At 38.9% G+C, this 16,880-nt stretch overlaps 1 protein-coding gene across 2 annotated transcripts in view; it reads left to right on the forward strand.

The window, feature by feature from the left end:
* vps50 (VPS50 EARP/GARPII complex subunit) overlaps positions 1 to 16,880 on the forward strand; it is a 103,860-nt gene that overhangs the window by 74,685 nt on the left and 12,295 nt on the right. For both annotated transcript variants that reach the window (XM_017424682.3, XM_017424689.3), the window contains 2 exons: positions 14,560 to 14,708; positions 16,760 to 16,856. In XM_017424682.3, the coding sequence (XP_017280171.1) occupies positions 14,560 to 14,708; positions 16,760 to 16,856 (246 nt within the window). The remainder of the gene's footprint in view (positions 1 to 14,559; positions 14,709 to 16,759; positions 16,857 to 16,880) is intronic.

Genomic DNA, 16,880 nt, shown 5'->3' on the forward strand with positions numbered 1-16,880 from the left:
CCCCCCCCCCCCCCCCCCAAACTTGGCACTGAAACCACAGCAAAAAACAAAAAAAATCTGATGACTTTTGTGTTGGCATCGGTATTCTTGGCTGCTGTTAAGCCTGCAGAAATGTTCACAAAGAGTCACTGACAGGCGAGAAAGTAGACGCATATATCAATACGTTCTGAACTTCAGCCGACAAACTGACACATTAGTCACCATTATTTCTGAATTTTTTTGTCTGTCGACCTCAGTGTCTTCAGTGCTAATGTTGTGGTCACGGTTAAATTAGACTGACTAGACAGATATGACGCACACAAAAAACTGCATCTTATTGCATTTAAATTTATTAAATCTACCTAGGCCTTAAAGAGCCTGCCTTGTACTCCTGTTTTATTCATTGATGATGAATACAACAGATCCATCTGCCCTTTGATGGAGGCATCTGATTTTTATTGGCACTTACCAGATTAAGGCAAAGTGGGAGAATCAAATGTTTTTAGTTTTGTAGCATCGGGATTCCACACAAGTCCAGATTCAACAAAATGCTGCTCAGCTTTTCTAGGCGCTAAATATGATTTTGCGCATTCGTCTCACTTTTAAAGGTCTGGCAAAGGGAGGCGTGACCCAAACTGGCGCAGTTTGCCCACATTTAAAAGGGGTAAATTCCATGCATTTCGAAAAAAAATAAAAAAAAAACATTATTATGAAATTAACACCAAGGGCTAATAGTGTTTGATTCTCAAAGATCAGTGCTGTTTGCTACGTGCATGTGGTGTGAAATATTTACCGACTCCTGAGAACTGCTGATAATTGCATCTCGGGAGAAGAAACAGAGGAATCTGCTGCACTGCTGCCTTTACAAAAACAGGGCCGGCATGTCACAGAAGGGATAATTCGTCCTCTCTCCCAGTGATGAGGGAGCAGAGAGCACCCCTTACTCTGGAATAAACAGTGCTGCCTTTGTAGCATCTAATTATATTTAGATTGTGTCGCAAATAGAACTGTGATCTGCCTTTAGATTTATAATATAGGTTTACAGTTTGAAATACTTTGTAAACACTGGATTTGGAAGCAAACGTCTAATATTGATGTTACCTTCAGCTCCTATGTCTCCTGAGAGCACGCCAGTGTTTGCACTGCTCTGTTTTTTGTGGCCTCCTGTCTCACTGTGAGCAGGGCCGTTGTCCAGAGGGGATTACTTTATGACAGGGATTATATATTGTAATTAAGAAGATGGTGTTGGTGTTTATCCTGTAGCTGACAGGATGTCACAAGAATTGATGTTTTGTTGGGGTCTTTGTGCAGCTAACGTACTCCTGATTGTTATCGAGGAGACAGTTTATCCCACTGGATGCATTAACTTAGCCTCCTGTCTGCAACCTCTTCACCTTCCACTGTCGACTCCTCACACCTCCCACTGCGCCAGGCACGGCGATGAGTGAAATTATGCACTTTATTTGAAGTCCCTCTGATATAGATTCCACTTTCTCGTTATTCCCAACTCTGGCTCCGCACACGTCATTTTTGATTTATCCCCGATTAGTTTTCTGAGCCCAGGAGCCTGAAAGGGGGGAAAAAAAATAAAATAAAAGCTTTTCTTTCAGTCTCGTGGTTGTTTGTCATCCCTGAGCAGGTGAAAGGACCCGCAGCTGTGGGATGAGGAAAGTTGCCTGAGATAGGCTTAGAGAGGCCCGCAATGTCGCACAAAATAAATGAAGGCTCTAATTCCGCTTGACGTTCATCTAATAAAAACCAAATTTCAGGTATTAGAGTGACAAAGAGACGCAATAGGATCCACTTGACAGTAATTGCCTTGCAGCCAGTCCATTTCGCTTGGATATAAATTTCTATAGAATGGATTTGAGAGGGGGTAAGCAGTCAGTCGTGATAGATTGAGAAACTTTGAGTGAGAGATTACTTTCTGCTCCCAACTTGAAGGATCCTTCTCAACAAGTGTGGGTCCATAATTACCAACCTATCACAGTTTACCAAAGCTTAGGATCCTCTTACATCTTTGCACAGACTTGGGTTTTAAAAGTTAGCTTGTGTTTCTTAAAAATGTATGTTCAATAACACTACAGGGTTGTTGTTTGAAAGCGCAAGGACATAAGATGCTCTAATTTTTACCCATTTTAATATTACCTTATTGGTTTAAAAAGCCTGAAGAATTTAAATTACATCAGGCTGAAAACAAGCAAAAATCCAACATAACCCTATGACCTTTCTGACATTCTCTGTTTAAAAAAGAACAAAATATGAGCTTGTAGAAAATTGTTAGTTGTGTTTTTAGAGTATTTGTTTTCTGCTTAAATCAAACTACTTCCTTAGAGATGAACTAAAATAAAGTTTTGAGGATGAATCTAAGTAATTTTCCAGAAACAATGCCAAAAAGATCACCGCCTCCAGTCTCTTTATAACTTGTGATCAGAAAGTTTGTTGTGGGGTTTTAAATGTTTCTTAATGATCCACCAAAACACTCAATGAGATCAAGCCTCCCAGAGCCCAGGATCACCACTAGCACCGGACCCAAAAAGGTTTTATTTGAGCTTAAAAGTGGAGAAGTAAGCTAACTGGAAGCTGGTAGATTTTCCCATTTGTTGTTTTTTTGAGCTGCAATGTTATTTCCAAGAAGAATTCTTCATTTATATCGATGTAAAGCTTTGGTGCCACTTCTCCCTGGGGCTTGGGGTGATGGGAATTACATGTCCCGTGTGAGTATTTTAAATCGCAGCAGAGTCTCATTACGCTTAAGTTGCAACATGCACAAACATTGCCCTCCAACACAAATACAGGCCTTTATGTTAACTGTGTCCTCATTAGGATTTGTTGTTTTTTTCCATCTCAGGAAAATCTTTCTGCTCTTCTCTTTGATCTATTTGAGGAAAAACAGTAGGGACCGATAATCATCAAGCTGCTACTGCTTCCTTGTTTTCTGTCTCGTTTAAAGATTTGCTCCTATCTGTTTTTAAATCCCTGCTTGAATGTTCAGGGTTTTTTTTTTTTTGTAGTCTTTCCGTTGGGAATATCAGAAATTAATTTCTCACCATTCCTACTACAAATTGCAATCTTTAAAGCTTGATGCAGGAAAACAAAACATATTTTTTGTTGTGGTCCCATTAAAGCCATCCAGTGTTATGATACAGGGAATAAACTGACGCAGAGCCAAAGTTTTATCCAATCAGAGCAGAGCAGGGCGGGCCCAGGTGCAAGCAGTGTTGCTAATTTAGAGATTTTGTCATTAGCAAGTTTTTACACCCGTCTAGTGACTATTTTTCAAAAAAAGCTACTTTTTCTGGTGTTTTTGGCGACTTTTGGAGACTGACATGAAAGCAAGTATGGCCCTTTCCAACCAGCAGCGGGTGCTGCAGTGGACTGTCCTCCATCCCACTTCGCTCACAGGAGGCTCAGTCCTCCCGCACTAAAATAACTTTGAGTTTCTCTTTTGGGTCACTTTTGCTAATCCCAAGCCTGGATAAAAGTGGAAAGTTGGAACAATGATATTTAAAGGAAAAACCGGAGGGTCACATGGATAACTAGATTCCTGTCTTGTCTCTGTTGGGACAATGGTTAGCATGTCCACATCACATGTTGAAGGTCAGGGTTCAGTCCCAAGTTAGGCAGTCACATTAATATTTACATAATAAATTTTTAGGAATAAAAAGATTTAGTCAAAATATTTGTTTTTGCTTTATTCCCTGTTAATGACTTTATATCTGTCTGCTGTTCAGAAAACATATTTACCACAGAATATTCAGGTCCTTAAAAAGTAAAGTGAACATTTAGGCAACAAAACTAAGGTAGGGCAATAACTGTCATGAGTCTCATCATACACAGGTAATGTGAGCTAAATGTCTTTTTGTCCATAATTATAAGCTGCTTTTAAAGAGTTTATTTCATCTAGATTGTGACTTCCTCACTTTAGTTTAATTCAGTATACTTTTTATAACACATGTTGACAACAAAAATCATCTCAGAGCACTGTTTAAGGGAAAAAAAAACAAGTTTAATTCCTGTGGAGCAACGCGTAGTCCAATCCAGCCGAGTTTTAGGATTCAGGATTTTCTGAACACATTACAAAGTCACGGCAGAAGAAGAAGAGGGTACAGATAATGGACTGAGCCGCGTGCAGTCCTGATCTGTTTCCTGTGGACAGTCTGTGAAAACGTGTAAAACAAAAAGTGCGAAAACAACAACCCTGTTCTTTTGCGCGCTTCCAAATGTGTTTGGAGGAAGAAGAGGGCAAAATAACACCTGAAATGCTTCGTCAGTTGGTGGCCTTGATGCCAAAATGTATTTTAGGTGCGAGAAAGAGTGGCAGCATCACAAGCATCACTGTCCCAGATAGATAGATAGATAGATAGATAGATAGATAGATACCAAATGAAGCTGACATGAAACAATCTGGATCCATCCGGTAATTAATATGTATATTTTAGCTTTAATGTTGTCCTCACACCAATTCTTCCCCTTCTTATCACTGATGAAGGCTGTTCTGATAACAATCAGGTCTTTTGGCTCTGTTGTGTTGGTGTACATTTTATTTAGCATTTAGCCACCCACACAAAAATTCCCCTTACTTATGTTTAAAAAAGGAGAGAGAAAGAGGAATATTATTTTTTGTCTCAGAAGTAATTTCTTTTATATATAGATGAATTTAAAATCTGGCCAAACTGAGCTCTTTGGTTATTTTTAAAGCAGATAAATGTGTATCCTATTCTCTTTACGTTAAATGTTAAATTCATATCCCAGTGTTTCTGACAGATGTCTTAATATGATCCAGATTTCTCCACATCTGTGCACACTTTAGCACATTGAAGTCTTTTTTTGGTTTTCCGATGGGTTATCGAAATAGCATGACTGTCTGCTGGATAATGTGCCATTGTTTATACTCTTTTCATTTGTTTTCCAGAAGAAATCTCTCACCAAGTTGAACCCGGTTAGAACTCGATCACTTGCATAAATACACGGAGATGGATATCTTCACAGTGAGAAACGCAAGCGATCATATTTTCCCAACCACCGCTCGCCAATTTGACGTCAGGTTTATAGAGCGGGAGCTCCCTCTTGGAGTTTGTCAAGATTTTCTTTGACAAGTTCTGTGATTTGTGAACATCTTCTGAGTGAACGGTGTGTTCTCGGTGTGGGGATCTGACACTGACACGCCTGTGACAAATAAAGCAGATGCAATTTCCAAGTGTTTCATAGGGAAGCTGGTTTTTTTATGCTTGGATGCACATGGTTTATTTTTCACACAAAAGACATCCTTCAAATAGGTTTTATTGGGAGCCTAACTCATCTGTCAGCAGTTAGTAGATTTTAGGTTTATTTGACATTTTTAAACTTTTGATTTTATTTAATTTCTCTCTCAAGGAGTGAAGAGAACTTTTCAATTCACTCAATTCAGCACTTACTGTCAAAAGTTAAAAGCTAAACCCTTATCTTGTTAGTCTGAAGTGTTAATGTTAGACCAATTACAGCAGGACTATTACTTTTCCTTTTTTTATTTTTTAATGGCACCAGATCATAAAAGTCTGCCTCCCACTTCCATTTTTTATTAGTTACAATGCAAAAAGTACAAATGCTTGCAAGCTCATGAGTTCTCTTACAAATGTAAGAAACACAAATTTGTTTTGAGTTTCCAGAATGTTAATTTAACCTGTATTTTTAGTGGAACCATTTTTTTATTTTATTTTTTTTGCAGTTTTTAAGTTTGTATTTTAACAAACAGCTCCAATAAATATATTGAACTTCATACAGGGTTTGATATCATGATCCAGATATCGTTCTAGTGGTAAAATGAAAACACATAGGTTGTTGGGTGGAAAGTTTGCATATTTAACAGTAAAATAGACCTTTATTACTTCTGATTGTGACTTACTTTCCCAAACTTCTGCCTTTTTGTGCTACAGTGCCTGAGATCTGAAAACTGCTTTTAGTGAGAGTAGTCTGTTTCTCATCTCTGTTTTATTGCATAAAACAAAGTGCACATATCCTGTGTGCAGTGCAGTAAAATCCCTTTTTACAAACAGTATGCTTAATACATGTTTTTGTTGATGCATCAAAGTTTCAAATGTCTCTCTAAAAGACCAGCAGCGTAAATCAGCAGGTGAGTTTATTTTCTCCTACTAAAGTAATTTATTTAGTGGTATTAAAAACTCCAGATTACACTTCATGTCCGGCTCTTCTTCATTGTTAAAGTAAACCAAGCAGATGTCAGTGCTGACTCATATTTGTGAAACGGCTAAATGAGTTATAAACCCACCTGAAGAGAACATTAACTAAAGAAGCTGCGATCGGTTCCTTCCCTTCAAGTATCATATCAAGCATTTACCTCCTAACTCAGTGGTGTCCAATCCTGGTCCTGGATGGCCACCATCCTGCATGTTTTAAAGGTTTCTCTGCTTTGACACACCTGATTTGTCACTGAGTGATTAAGAACCTAAAGACCTTCTGAAGAGCAGGGAAACAACTAAAACAGGCATGGTAGTGGCCCTCCAGGACCAGGTTTGGACATCACTGTCCTAACTGAAGTCTAAAATAAATGATGTGTTTTACAGAAATAAAGCTACAAAGGAACAAGCAAATGTTTTAAACTTGATGATGTGGGGGGATAAAGTGAAATTGGGGATAGGGGGAAAGCGTAAAGGTTATTAGTGGGGTAGGGATGGGAGTTTTCCTCTTCTCTTCTTTTTACCCACTTTATTTTTCTCATTTACTTTTCTTCGCCAGGTCTCGCACTGCATCCCCTCATGGGCTTTCCTTCCACCTTTTCTATTTTGTCTTCATAATTCTTTTTGCTTCTCACATTTTTCTTACTCCCTTGTGTGTCATTTTTCCTTTGGCTTTCAATTTTTTATTTTTAAAAGCTTGTTTCTCCGTGTCCGCCTCCTCTCAGTTAGGTGCAAGCTCTCAGAGAAAGGGGCAGAGACAGTACATCGGAACGGTTAATGTTTGAACTCTGAAACAAGCTTTTAGGCCCAAACAGGAGCAAGGAAGCTGAGAAAGTTACCTGAAGGTCATTGCTCCTCAACATGAGTAGTTTGATCTTTTCTTGTGCCTCCTTTGACTCCTTCCTCGTCCCCTCCTCCTTTGGTAGCAGTCTCTCGCACAGCAAGTCCTTCTGCTTCTCCACTTCCTGCCGTGTCTGCCTCTGTGTTTCTTTTTCATGACCAGTCTCGAGACTCACTTTTAAAGCTTTGGAAGTGCCTTCCCCACGTATCCTCACTCCTCTTCAGCTTCTTTTCTTTTTGATTGAGGAGTGCAGGTTCCCCACATGGGCAGCATTACAACCACTTCTTTTTAAAAAAAATTTCTGGCCTTTTTCTTGAGAAGCTTTTCCATTTTTTTTTCTTTACTGTAGCTGTTAGTGAAGCCGCCTCACCTCTCTACTTTGTCTGTTCTTCAAAAGGGCAATGTTCTTTTAAGATTTGTTGTTGAGTGGCTTAATCGCTCCAAAAACAAGGCGAAAGGACATTGCAAGGGGCAGCACCAAATTGCACTGGCCCAGCTCTATAATACTTCCATTTCATGACTTTAAAGCCTATCCTCAATACTAATCACAACTGATTTTCTTAAAAAATTTGATGACAGTTAGACATTTCTATGTCATAATCCTAAAATTGCCAACTAATTGGGTTTTAATGGAGTTCATTTGAAAGGTAGAACTGAAAAATGCAAAACCGTAAATCCTAAAAACTGTAATATTTACTCTTTTTGGACTGAACACTTGCTTTTTTTAAAGACAAAATCAAATAAATTAGATAAAATTATATAAAACAGCATATTTAGTTTTTTCATGTTGGCTCAGTAAAGATTAGGCTGTGAAGATATCTGCTGGTCTTGAAACTAGACTGTCTTGCCAAAAAAAAAAAAAAAATAAAATAAAAAAATACCATCTGGGTTTGGCTAAGCAAATATGTACAGTAAAAGCCTACAATTGGAAACACGCTACAGTGATTAATGTGTTTCGGCTGGTAGCAAGTTATTGTGTTCTGACAGAGTAGCTTCTCATTCCTTAAAGAATAAGCACATCCTGTGGTTGTGGAAATTATGTGGTTCTCTTTCAGAAGGGTCAATTAATTGGTCTGCATCAAGTAAACAAGACGAACAGCATTACTGAGACAAATAAAATGAGCTTCAAGAAGAAAACCATAATTTTCTTAAAGGGAAAGGGGGTCAGAAAGTCATCCTGAGTGATTGTATATTTAAACATTTGCTGAAATTGCCTGAATGTTAAAGAAAATCATCAGTAAGACTTGTGCCATGTTTACCAGTTGAAATAATCACTTACATATCCACAAAGCAAAGAAAATTCAAGATTTGTGACTTTAAGCTATCATCTTGTCTTTGGAGCCAATTAAAAAAATGGGGTTCTGTTTGACAGAGAGCATATGGGCTCAATGTTAAATTTCACAAGGTCTGTTCATATTCACCTTGTTCCAGATTTATGGACATTGAGATGAAAAGAGTTTAGAATGAAGTTACAGTATGCACCATTCAGAACTACAGTACCTTCCTTAAAGGTCTGTGGAGGAAGTATTATTATTTGGGCCTGGTCCAGTTGTTTAGGTTTAGGTTTTAAAATTTTATGTTCTCCAAACACGTGGTCATTTTACTACTAAAATGTACTAATTGACCACATTTCCCAATCAATATGCCGGTATATGTATCGTTTTTATCTGATGACAGTCATATTGGAGGTCATAATGTCAGGATTCATCAGGTTTAGATTGTCCTGAAGCTGTTCAGGGAGCAAAAGACATTATTTTCACATGATTTAGCCACTAAAGAGCCAGATTGGGAATCCTTCTTACAAGCTAGAGAAGACTTTATGCTGTGGTCTGACGCTTCCAGTATCAATATGAGATCTTTTAAAAGGGCAATAACAAAAATGATCCTTTCAATGGAATATGACCTACCTACCTTTGGTAGATAAAGCATCTTTATTTGTTTTATTTTTTGTTTTTCCAAAATACTCTTCTTATAATAAGTGCATTCTCAAGTGTACTTCAGAGTTTTATTATGATCGAAAGACTTTTTTTTTCTTTCATTCTTTTTCTCATATCAAATTGTACCCTGAAGTGCATTTTTCTCATAACTTACCAACTGTCTTTATTATTTTCAATGATTTAAAAATCCCTTTTAGCTTCACTTGCCAGTGGTGGCTGATCGCTCATATGAAGCAGTAATTAGATCAGAAGTATCTGTAACATAAACACTTTTCATACAGATAAATTAGAGTGTACAAGTTGATAACGAAATTATAATTTCTCGCATTCCTTTTTTTACTTTTTCATACGTTTTTACAAGCCATATTTTGTTTCTAAAATTGTTTTGAATTAAAAGCCTGTCTTTGCAAAAGTTATTAAAAGTATCAAAAGCTCTATGCCTTGTTTACATTTATACACCAATAATTCATCTGTTACATTTACTTTCTTAGCTGCTGGGTGAACCGTTTCCTCAGGTTAAACTGGGTCAGAACCTCAGTCATTTACATGAATGCACTGATGTGAACGTTTCCATCATCTTCTAAATTGACATAAGTTGTAAAGAAAATTTGCTGCCTTTGGGAGTTTGTGTTTTCTTTTTTTTCCCTCTGAAAAGTTGAATGATTTATGAATACGTTCAGAGTGAACAATCTGTACTTAGCCTTCAGCCCTGACACTGAGAACTGCTGCGACAAATGCAGCACCTGCCATTTGACAGAGTTTCACTGTTGAACACTTAGGCCATGCCTGACTGCACTTTAAACGCATTTTCTTAAAAAACAACCCCAAAAAAACCCATTAAAATGTTCCTTTAGAAACTTGGTCCAGCTACAACTGGAGACATAGTACTGTGTTTAATAATCTTTCTTTTGATGAAGAATGAATCGGTAATATTCAACACAGAAATTCTCCCGTTTTGAATGTCACAGACAGCAAATCTTCGGCACCAACTCATCTGATCTCATCTCTAACACTGAAACAGTTGTCATCATTTTAAGTGAACAGAGCCTGTGCTGCTTAAAAAAAGAAATCTGCTATTAAAAAAAATCTAATTGAGTGTTTGTTTCATCCAAACAGCGGGGAACAATTAAAACTCCCTTTAGATATCTTCAGCAGCTGCAGAATGTAAATCAAGTGAGGTAGAACTTCTTCGGTGCAAGGCGAGCGATTTTGGAAAGCTCTGCCTCGTCCCCCTTCTTCAGCCTCTTGGTATGACTTTGAAAAATCGATCACAGACTCCTAATTTGTCCAGCGTGGCATTAGTTTTGCACACACTCGCCATCGAAGAAAGCACACGATGCTAGTTTACTTTTATTTTTTCCTCTCTGACTCCATCCATCATTTTGAATGTCGTCCTAGAAGGGGAGACATAATTTCTGGCACAGTTTTATCTTCCAGGATATCAAATAAACTAGACAGGACACGGTTTGCACTGCTTACTTATGAGATTATACTTAAGGCTGAAATCTTAATTAGTTTGCTTGCAAATCTGAGCCATTTATTGTTTGTCATACCCCAAGTTTGTTGAAGATTGGAGAGTTTTTAGACTATTTTTTTGCCCTTGTGAAACTGGTAGAATATGTATGTCTTAAGTTAATGACTGAGTGAAAGCCTCAGAGCTGGAGAGCCGTGTCGATGGAAGGGGGCGGGTTTGATCCGACGCGTAATCCGCATGACGATTTTGCAGCATATAACAAAGCCATGTCACTGAATCTTATTTTTCCTCAACGCTACAAAAGAAAAAAATAATCACCGCAACTCAAGAAGACAGTAACTTTGTATTGATTTATTTATGGGACATAAAAAGCTGTGACATGTTGAGGAACAATATAGGTATACGTGCTTGTATACCTATGATAAAGTGGATTTTATCCAAAGTATCCCCTAAAAGGGTACCATGAAAGCTAAGAAATCACCAAATGGCTTTATAGCAATGGTATTATTTATTGTGTAATCAAATTTGCCCTTTAAACTATGCTATATTATTAAATAACTCTGATAAACAAGCGTTCATGCCGGTTTAGGTTGTACCCTGAATGTTTAAACTGAGAAAACCTTATTGATGTTAGAAGCTCTCAGGACCTGACCCTCATCTGAGATTCTGTTTCTGTCCTTCTGTAGAACTGGGGGGGAAAAGTCCCAACAAAAAACTCTAAATGTCACCAATGTTTTGTGTTTCCTTCTCTTTCTATCCACACAGCATTTTCAGACAACCCTTTTCTTTTACTTGAGGTGTCCCTGCAGAGTCACACGCGCTCCCAGAAGCTTGCATTTTAGCAGAAAGAATGCGTTCAATAAACGTTTGTGCTTGATTTAGCAAAAAATAAAAAGGTTTTACCCATGTTTAAGGTAGTTTCTGTCTTTTTTATGAAAATCGTGAGGAAGCAAGCTGGAAATCCCTTTTTCAAGTAAGGCCTGATGTTGAGAAAAACTAAATATTTCTGCATTTAAGTGTCTCTATGCATGTTTCTGTGCAACTTTGGCAAATTATCGTAGATCATGTGTTGCTGCTAAAACTGGGCACTAATGGCTTTTCTGGATAACAGCTGCACATCTGTCATGTTTATTTGCCACAATAGGCTTGAAAAACTGTAGACTGGCCTTCTTTTAGTTGCTTTTATTATTTACAGTATTTGGTAACCTAGGTGACATTTTTATAGCAGTATAAAGTGGATTTATATCACTCAGGACTTGAGTTTATGGTGAGGCTAGAGCAATTTTTTATTGCGTGACAACAGGTTAAAAATAAGCATCAACTTTGCCAAACTAAAATTGATTTGGACCGCATTAAAACTGCAAACTTACCATAAATCTTTCTTTTCCCTTTCGTTTTGAAGTCTTTATTTAAAGCAGGCTAAAATGGTTTGATATCCAAAAGGACAATCTCAATAAATTACGACTGAGATTATTATTTCGTCTGCGATACCGAGGGGTTTGTTTAGCAGCCAAATTCATCCTGCTGCAAAACAATAGCTAGCAAAAACATTTTAAAACACTTGAAAGAACGTGAAGCTGGTGCATATTACGAGAAAACTGAAAAAAATCTGTGTGATATATTGACAAATAACTAAAAAGTAGCATCTCTGCCTTGAACTTAGTTGATCTAAATCACTATAATCCCTCCAAAACCAGCTGGATACGGAACAGTGAGCAGGTGCTTTCAAAAACACACTCCAGCTTCTTTGCCAAAGAAGAAAAAGTTTGTATTTGTTTTAAAAAAGCCCAGAGATTCTCACCGTATGCAGAAGCTAACCATTTAAGTGTAACTCTTAAGCTTGATAACGTTCTTCGCAACTCCGAACACAAGGAGATGAGTCGGAGACTCTGGAATGGTTGCAGCTGTCAAATACGAGGAGGCCAGATCTTAAATTTGTCTTCAGAGCTTGCATACTGCGCATTTTTGTTGCAGTGCGTGTGCTGGACCTTTTACTATATCTTATTTGAGTGAAGCGACGGCTGTTACAGGCAGACGAGACGTCTTCTTTCAAAACTGTCCGCCCTGCTTTACAACATCGTTTTATCTCCAGCTCTGATCATTTCTCTGTTTTCTGGAAGCTCTGGAGTTGATGCATTTAGGCCTTTTACCTCAACCGCTTTAATATTTTTTTTTTAAAGAAATTATTGTTTATTTTGACATTCAGCTTTGATTCACACCTCAGTTCTAAAATGGGTCGTGTTTTCTTTGGATGCTTGATGCTGTCTCAATTGTAAAAGCTTTTTGCGGCTCATCTGGGAAAAACAATACTCATACACAATATTATACCCAGACTGCAGTACGTAAGTGGATGTTATGGTACGGTATTAATAGCTCTTATTTGTTCATTACCTGCCTGATTGCTATTGATCTGCCAGAGGCTGTTTTAAAAGGCTTTGCAGCAGCAGCAGCGTGAAAACCCTGTGCACCAGTATGATACGTTACGGCACCATAATGCATCAGATTTCCCGTTTGCAGTAATGTCTTATGTTGATCTGCCCGTCTGTATGGAATCGTGATGGGCTTTTTATGCAAATACAGAATATTATGATCGATGGGGAAGAACTTGGGGTTTAATTCTTTCCTTTTCCGTTTCAGTTGTTCTTCGAAGGAACGGATATAAGATCGTGCTCGATAGAGATAGAGATTGAAATAGGCCGAGAAGAATTAAAGTGTAGACGCCTGAGAAGAGTTTAGTCACCAGAACTTCAGAGTGTGTGTAGCTGATGATTGAGTTTAAGATTAAGTTTGTATACAAGCATTATTTGAAAGTTTCGTAACTGTAGCACTTGGGAAGAAAACAACAGTAAGTCAGAGTTACTAATGATTAAACTTGTTTTTAATATCTGAGCAAAGGTGCCTTTTACAGCAGGGATGTGGGACTTCAGATTTCCTAAATACAATAAGGACACAAATAGACCCATGTCTCTACAGTTACAGGTTTACATTTATTTCTTAACTCTGACTGACCACATGATCAAGTTTTAGACAACATCTATTATCAGTAAATTCCCATTTCATACTCAACGAGAACCCCACTATACCCTTCACGACCTGCATGACCTGTTAGACCCATCCTTGAACCATGTCAGGTGTCGGCCACATCCTACAAGGTCACGCCACTCTAGCACAACGCTGCCATCACTGGCATCAAATCTGTGTTAGGTTGTTTCCACGACCTTGTCCCAATCACGATCAAAGACTCGGCACGAGTCCATCATGGTCAATCCTGCTGACAGCCAGACTGCACCGGTGGGCCTGGGCCCCACGTCATGGATAGTCAAAAACCTTCACATATATCTCGCTCTGTCATGCGTAATGGGGAGCCCAGCTGGATTTTCAGGACACCAAGTAATGCCAGCTTGTCACAGCTCCTTTTTATGCAAAATAGACTAAATGATTTGTTTACTTACATATTATATCTAAATGGTCTCTGTTTCTTTTCAGTGAGTACAATGAAGCCTTTGAAGTGCTTTTATTTCACAGAGATGAGCTGAAAGTATGTCTTTAAAACCAATCACCTTAAATTATAACAGCATAATAGTTGGAAATTGAGGCAGGTGTCTCGAGCTTCATGTAGGCTGGACGGTGTTTTTTTGTTATGGATCTTTGTGACACTTTTATGAGTGGAAGGATCATAAAAAATCAGAAAAATTACCATAAAATACAAATGTGATTTAACTGATGATATTTATATAGAGTAAAGGACTGGTGGGTTCAGTAGAGCCCAATTAAATATTGGTGCTCATTAGCTCAAAATTTTTAATTTTTTTTTTAAACTTGAGGTTTGGATGCAGCCTTTTTAGCTAAAGGCTCCATTTAGCTGCTCCAGAGTATGAAGAGAAATTTTCCTGCCTTTTCATCTCAGTAAGAGTTATTGTTTCATTTACTCTGTCACTCGATGGTCTCCTGGATTGTTCATTTTTATACACAAGTCTATACCCTAAATGAAAATGACTGACTTTAACTATGCGGTTTCTCTTGCATGACACTGTCGTGATGATGGAATCTTCTGGTGCTGAAGAATCATATCTGAATTTGAACCACAACTTGTGTACCGTAGTTTCCCCCTGTCCACGCCTTTGTACGCTTAGTGGCTCGTATTTCTTCCAGGATCCTGTAGGGGAGAACGCAGGAGTCCATGGCCCGGCGGAGGACAGGAAGGAGAAGGTGCCCAGTCCTCATCTCAGCCAGCTGGTGGTCCTCACCAACAGTGGGACTCTGTACGGGCTGGCCCAGAGGGTGGTGGCCACCGAGTCTCTGTAAGCAGCCATCACACAACACCAAGAAGTCATTATGTCAGCAATTATTATAGAACCTAGTAAGAAACGTTGATGAAAACATGTCTAATTGATGTTGTTCCATTTATCTGTGATATAGATGGCATCACAGATGTTCAGACTTGATTTGTGTCATCACGGGTGTGACGTAACTCGGCACTAAAGCTCATCGAAGGTTCTGGTTCTCTCTCGCTGCCGACAGGAAGTGTTGAACATCTGGGCCATCAAAGATTTATCCTACCTTTCATTTCGTGCGAACACACCCTGCAAGAAAAGTTACTTCACCTCCTGTAAAAAAGAATTTCAGGCTCTCTCCTCATATTTTCCTCTTTGTGTCAGACTCACTCAATCTTCAGCTGTGTTTTCTGCGTTTTGTTCGGTGGTTTCTCTCCCTCGCCGTCTTAAAAACACACACCGCTCAGTGCCACCCTTGCACATAATTAGGTCAAGCCATCATCGGTGCTGACAGCCCCCTGGATCCTGAGAGGTGTGCTGTGTAGAACAACAGCTTTATCGTGAAAGTCTGTAAAGCAGGGGTTCAGACAACACTGCTCTAAAAACGCTGAATAGGTCTGTACCCTCCCACAAAAAAACAACAAAACGAAGTTGTGTATTTGAGGCAGGCAACAAGCTCTGGAGAATAATGAAAGGAAAAGAGCTAAAGTGCAGAGGTGAGTGTGTGTCTTGGATAAAGTTTGAAAGGAAATGATTCTCAGAGGAAAATAAGGTAGACTTCAAGGCATAAGGAGTTGTTTTGCTTGAAAGTGTTATTAAGAACAACGAACAACCTCTGACATGTCATTTTAAACATCAAAAAACAGCTCTTCTGGTTCAGCAGCATGTGAGAAACCTCTTACAGATCTGAGCAAAGTGACCACTTTACTGTTGTTCAGCCCTCCAGCTGTTGTCCTGCCGTTTTGTTCTCCCTACCGTGATCAGATAACTGCGAACCGCTGTTCGCCCTTTTTGTTTCTTTCTTCTCCCTTTTTTTTTTCTCCTCCTCATGCTGCTAAGTGTCGCCGAGGCAAACAAGATGTTCCAGCTTAACGTAACACGATTTTCTCCGCTCGACGAAAAGAACAAAAGTCCATTGGGCTCGTTTTTTAAGGGTCGGACCGAACAGCGCTGACTGACATTAAGTTGACCTTCTTATGTAAAGGCCGTTTCCTCACAGATGCTTGCGTCTCCAGCAAGGACGCAAATTATTGATACACTCTGGACACTCCAAGCTGGTGTGTCGGATATAATCTGTTCATTTTATTGCTGAAGGAATTCTAGCTACACTTGGGTTCATATATAAGACACCTATGAGTCTAGTTTCTTAAAATGTGCTTTTCAGTCATGCCTCTAACCTTTACCTGTGGTTAAATTGCTTCCTTGAGCCTTGTTGCACGACCAGAACCATTTTTTGTTTGACTTAAAGCTGAATTCTGAACCTCTTCCCACTCAAACCTGCTCACTTGGTTTTTATTCAGTTCCTCGCAGTTTTTATTTAGTCAGACCAGGATACGCAGTGGAACGGTTGTTTTTTTTGTTCACGAATAAATCAGATTAATTCCTCCTAAAAACTGATTAGTTGTGCTCAAATAACGCTTCGCTTTGGGAGGGCGAGCGTTGAAAATTGGAGGTGTGAGGTTTTCTGGACAATGTTACTATAAATTCAACAAAACCAGAGGGTGATTTATGGTGCGGGAACGCTGAAATCTGTTCAGCTACATAATTTGATACATTAAACTTTATTGATCACGAGTTGAAAGCAGGTGGGCGGAACAACGGGTCAAAGATTAGCAGCTTCTCGCAGGTTCTCCAGGGCTTTTGAGTGAACGTCACTGAAGGTGACGCATCAATGCAGAAGTCGAGCGCTGCCATCGAACATGATAAATCTGCTAACGCCAGAGTCGTTTGTGAAGAAGCCAAACTACTGCAGTAAATTCAATCAATAGTAATATAACTTCTCTTATTTGCCGCTGCAAATGCTCATATAAGGACGTATTAGGACGCGCCTGCTTTAATTTTAATTTTGTGTTTTTTAGTGTGTTTTTGGCCGAGCAGTTCGAGTCCCTGCAGTCCCACTTGGACACCATGATGCCTGCAGCCAAGAAACCTTTCCTACAACAGTTTTACTCCCAGGTGTGGTAATCCGAAAAGCTCCTG

Source organism: Kryptolebias marmoratus, linkage group LG5 (genome assembly GCF_001649575.2).
Source record: "Kryptolebias marmoratus isolate JLee-2015 linkage group LG5, ASM164957v2, whole genome shotgun sequence".
Classification (NCBI taxonomy): Eukaryota; Metazoa; Chordata; class Actinopteri; order Cyprinodontiformes; family Rivulidae; genus Kryptolebias; species Kryptolebias marmoratus.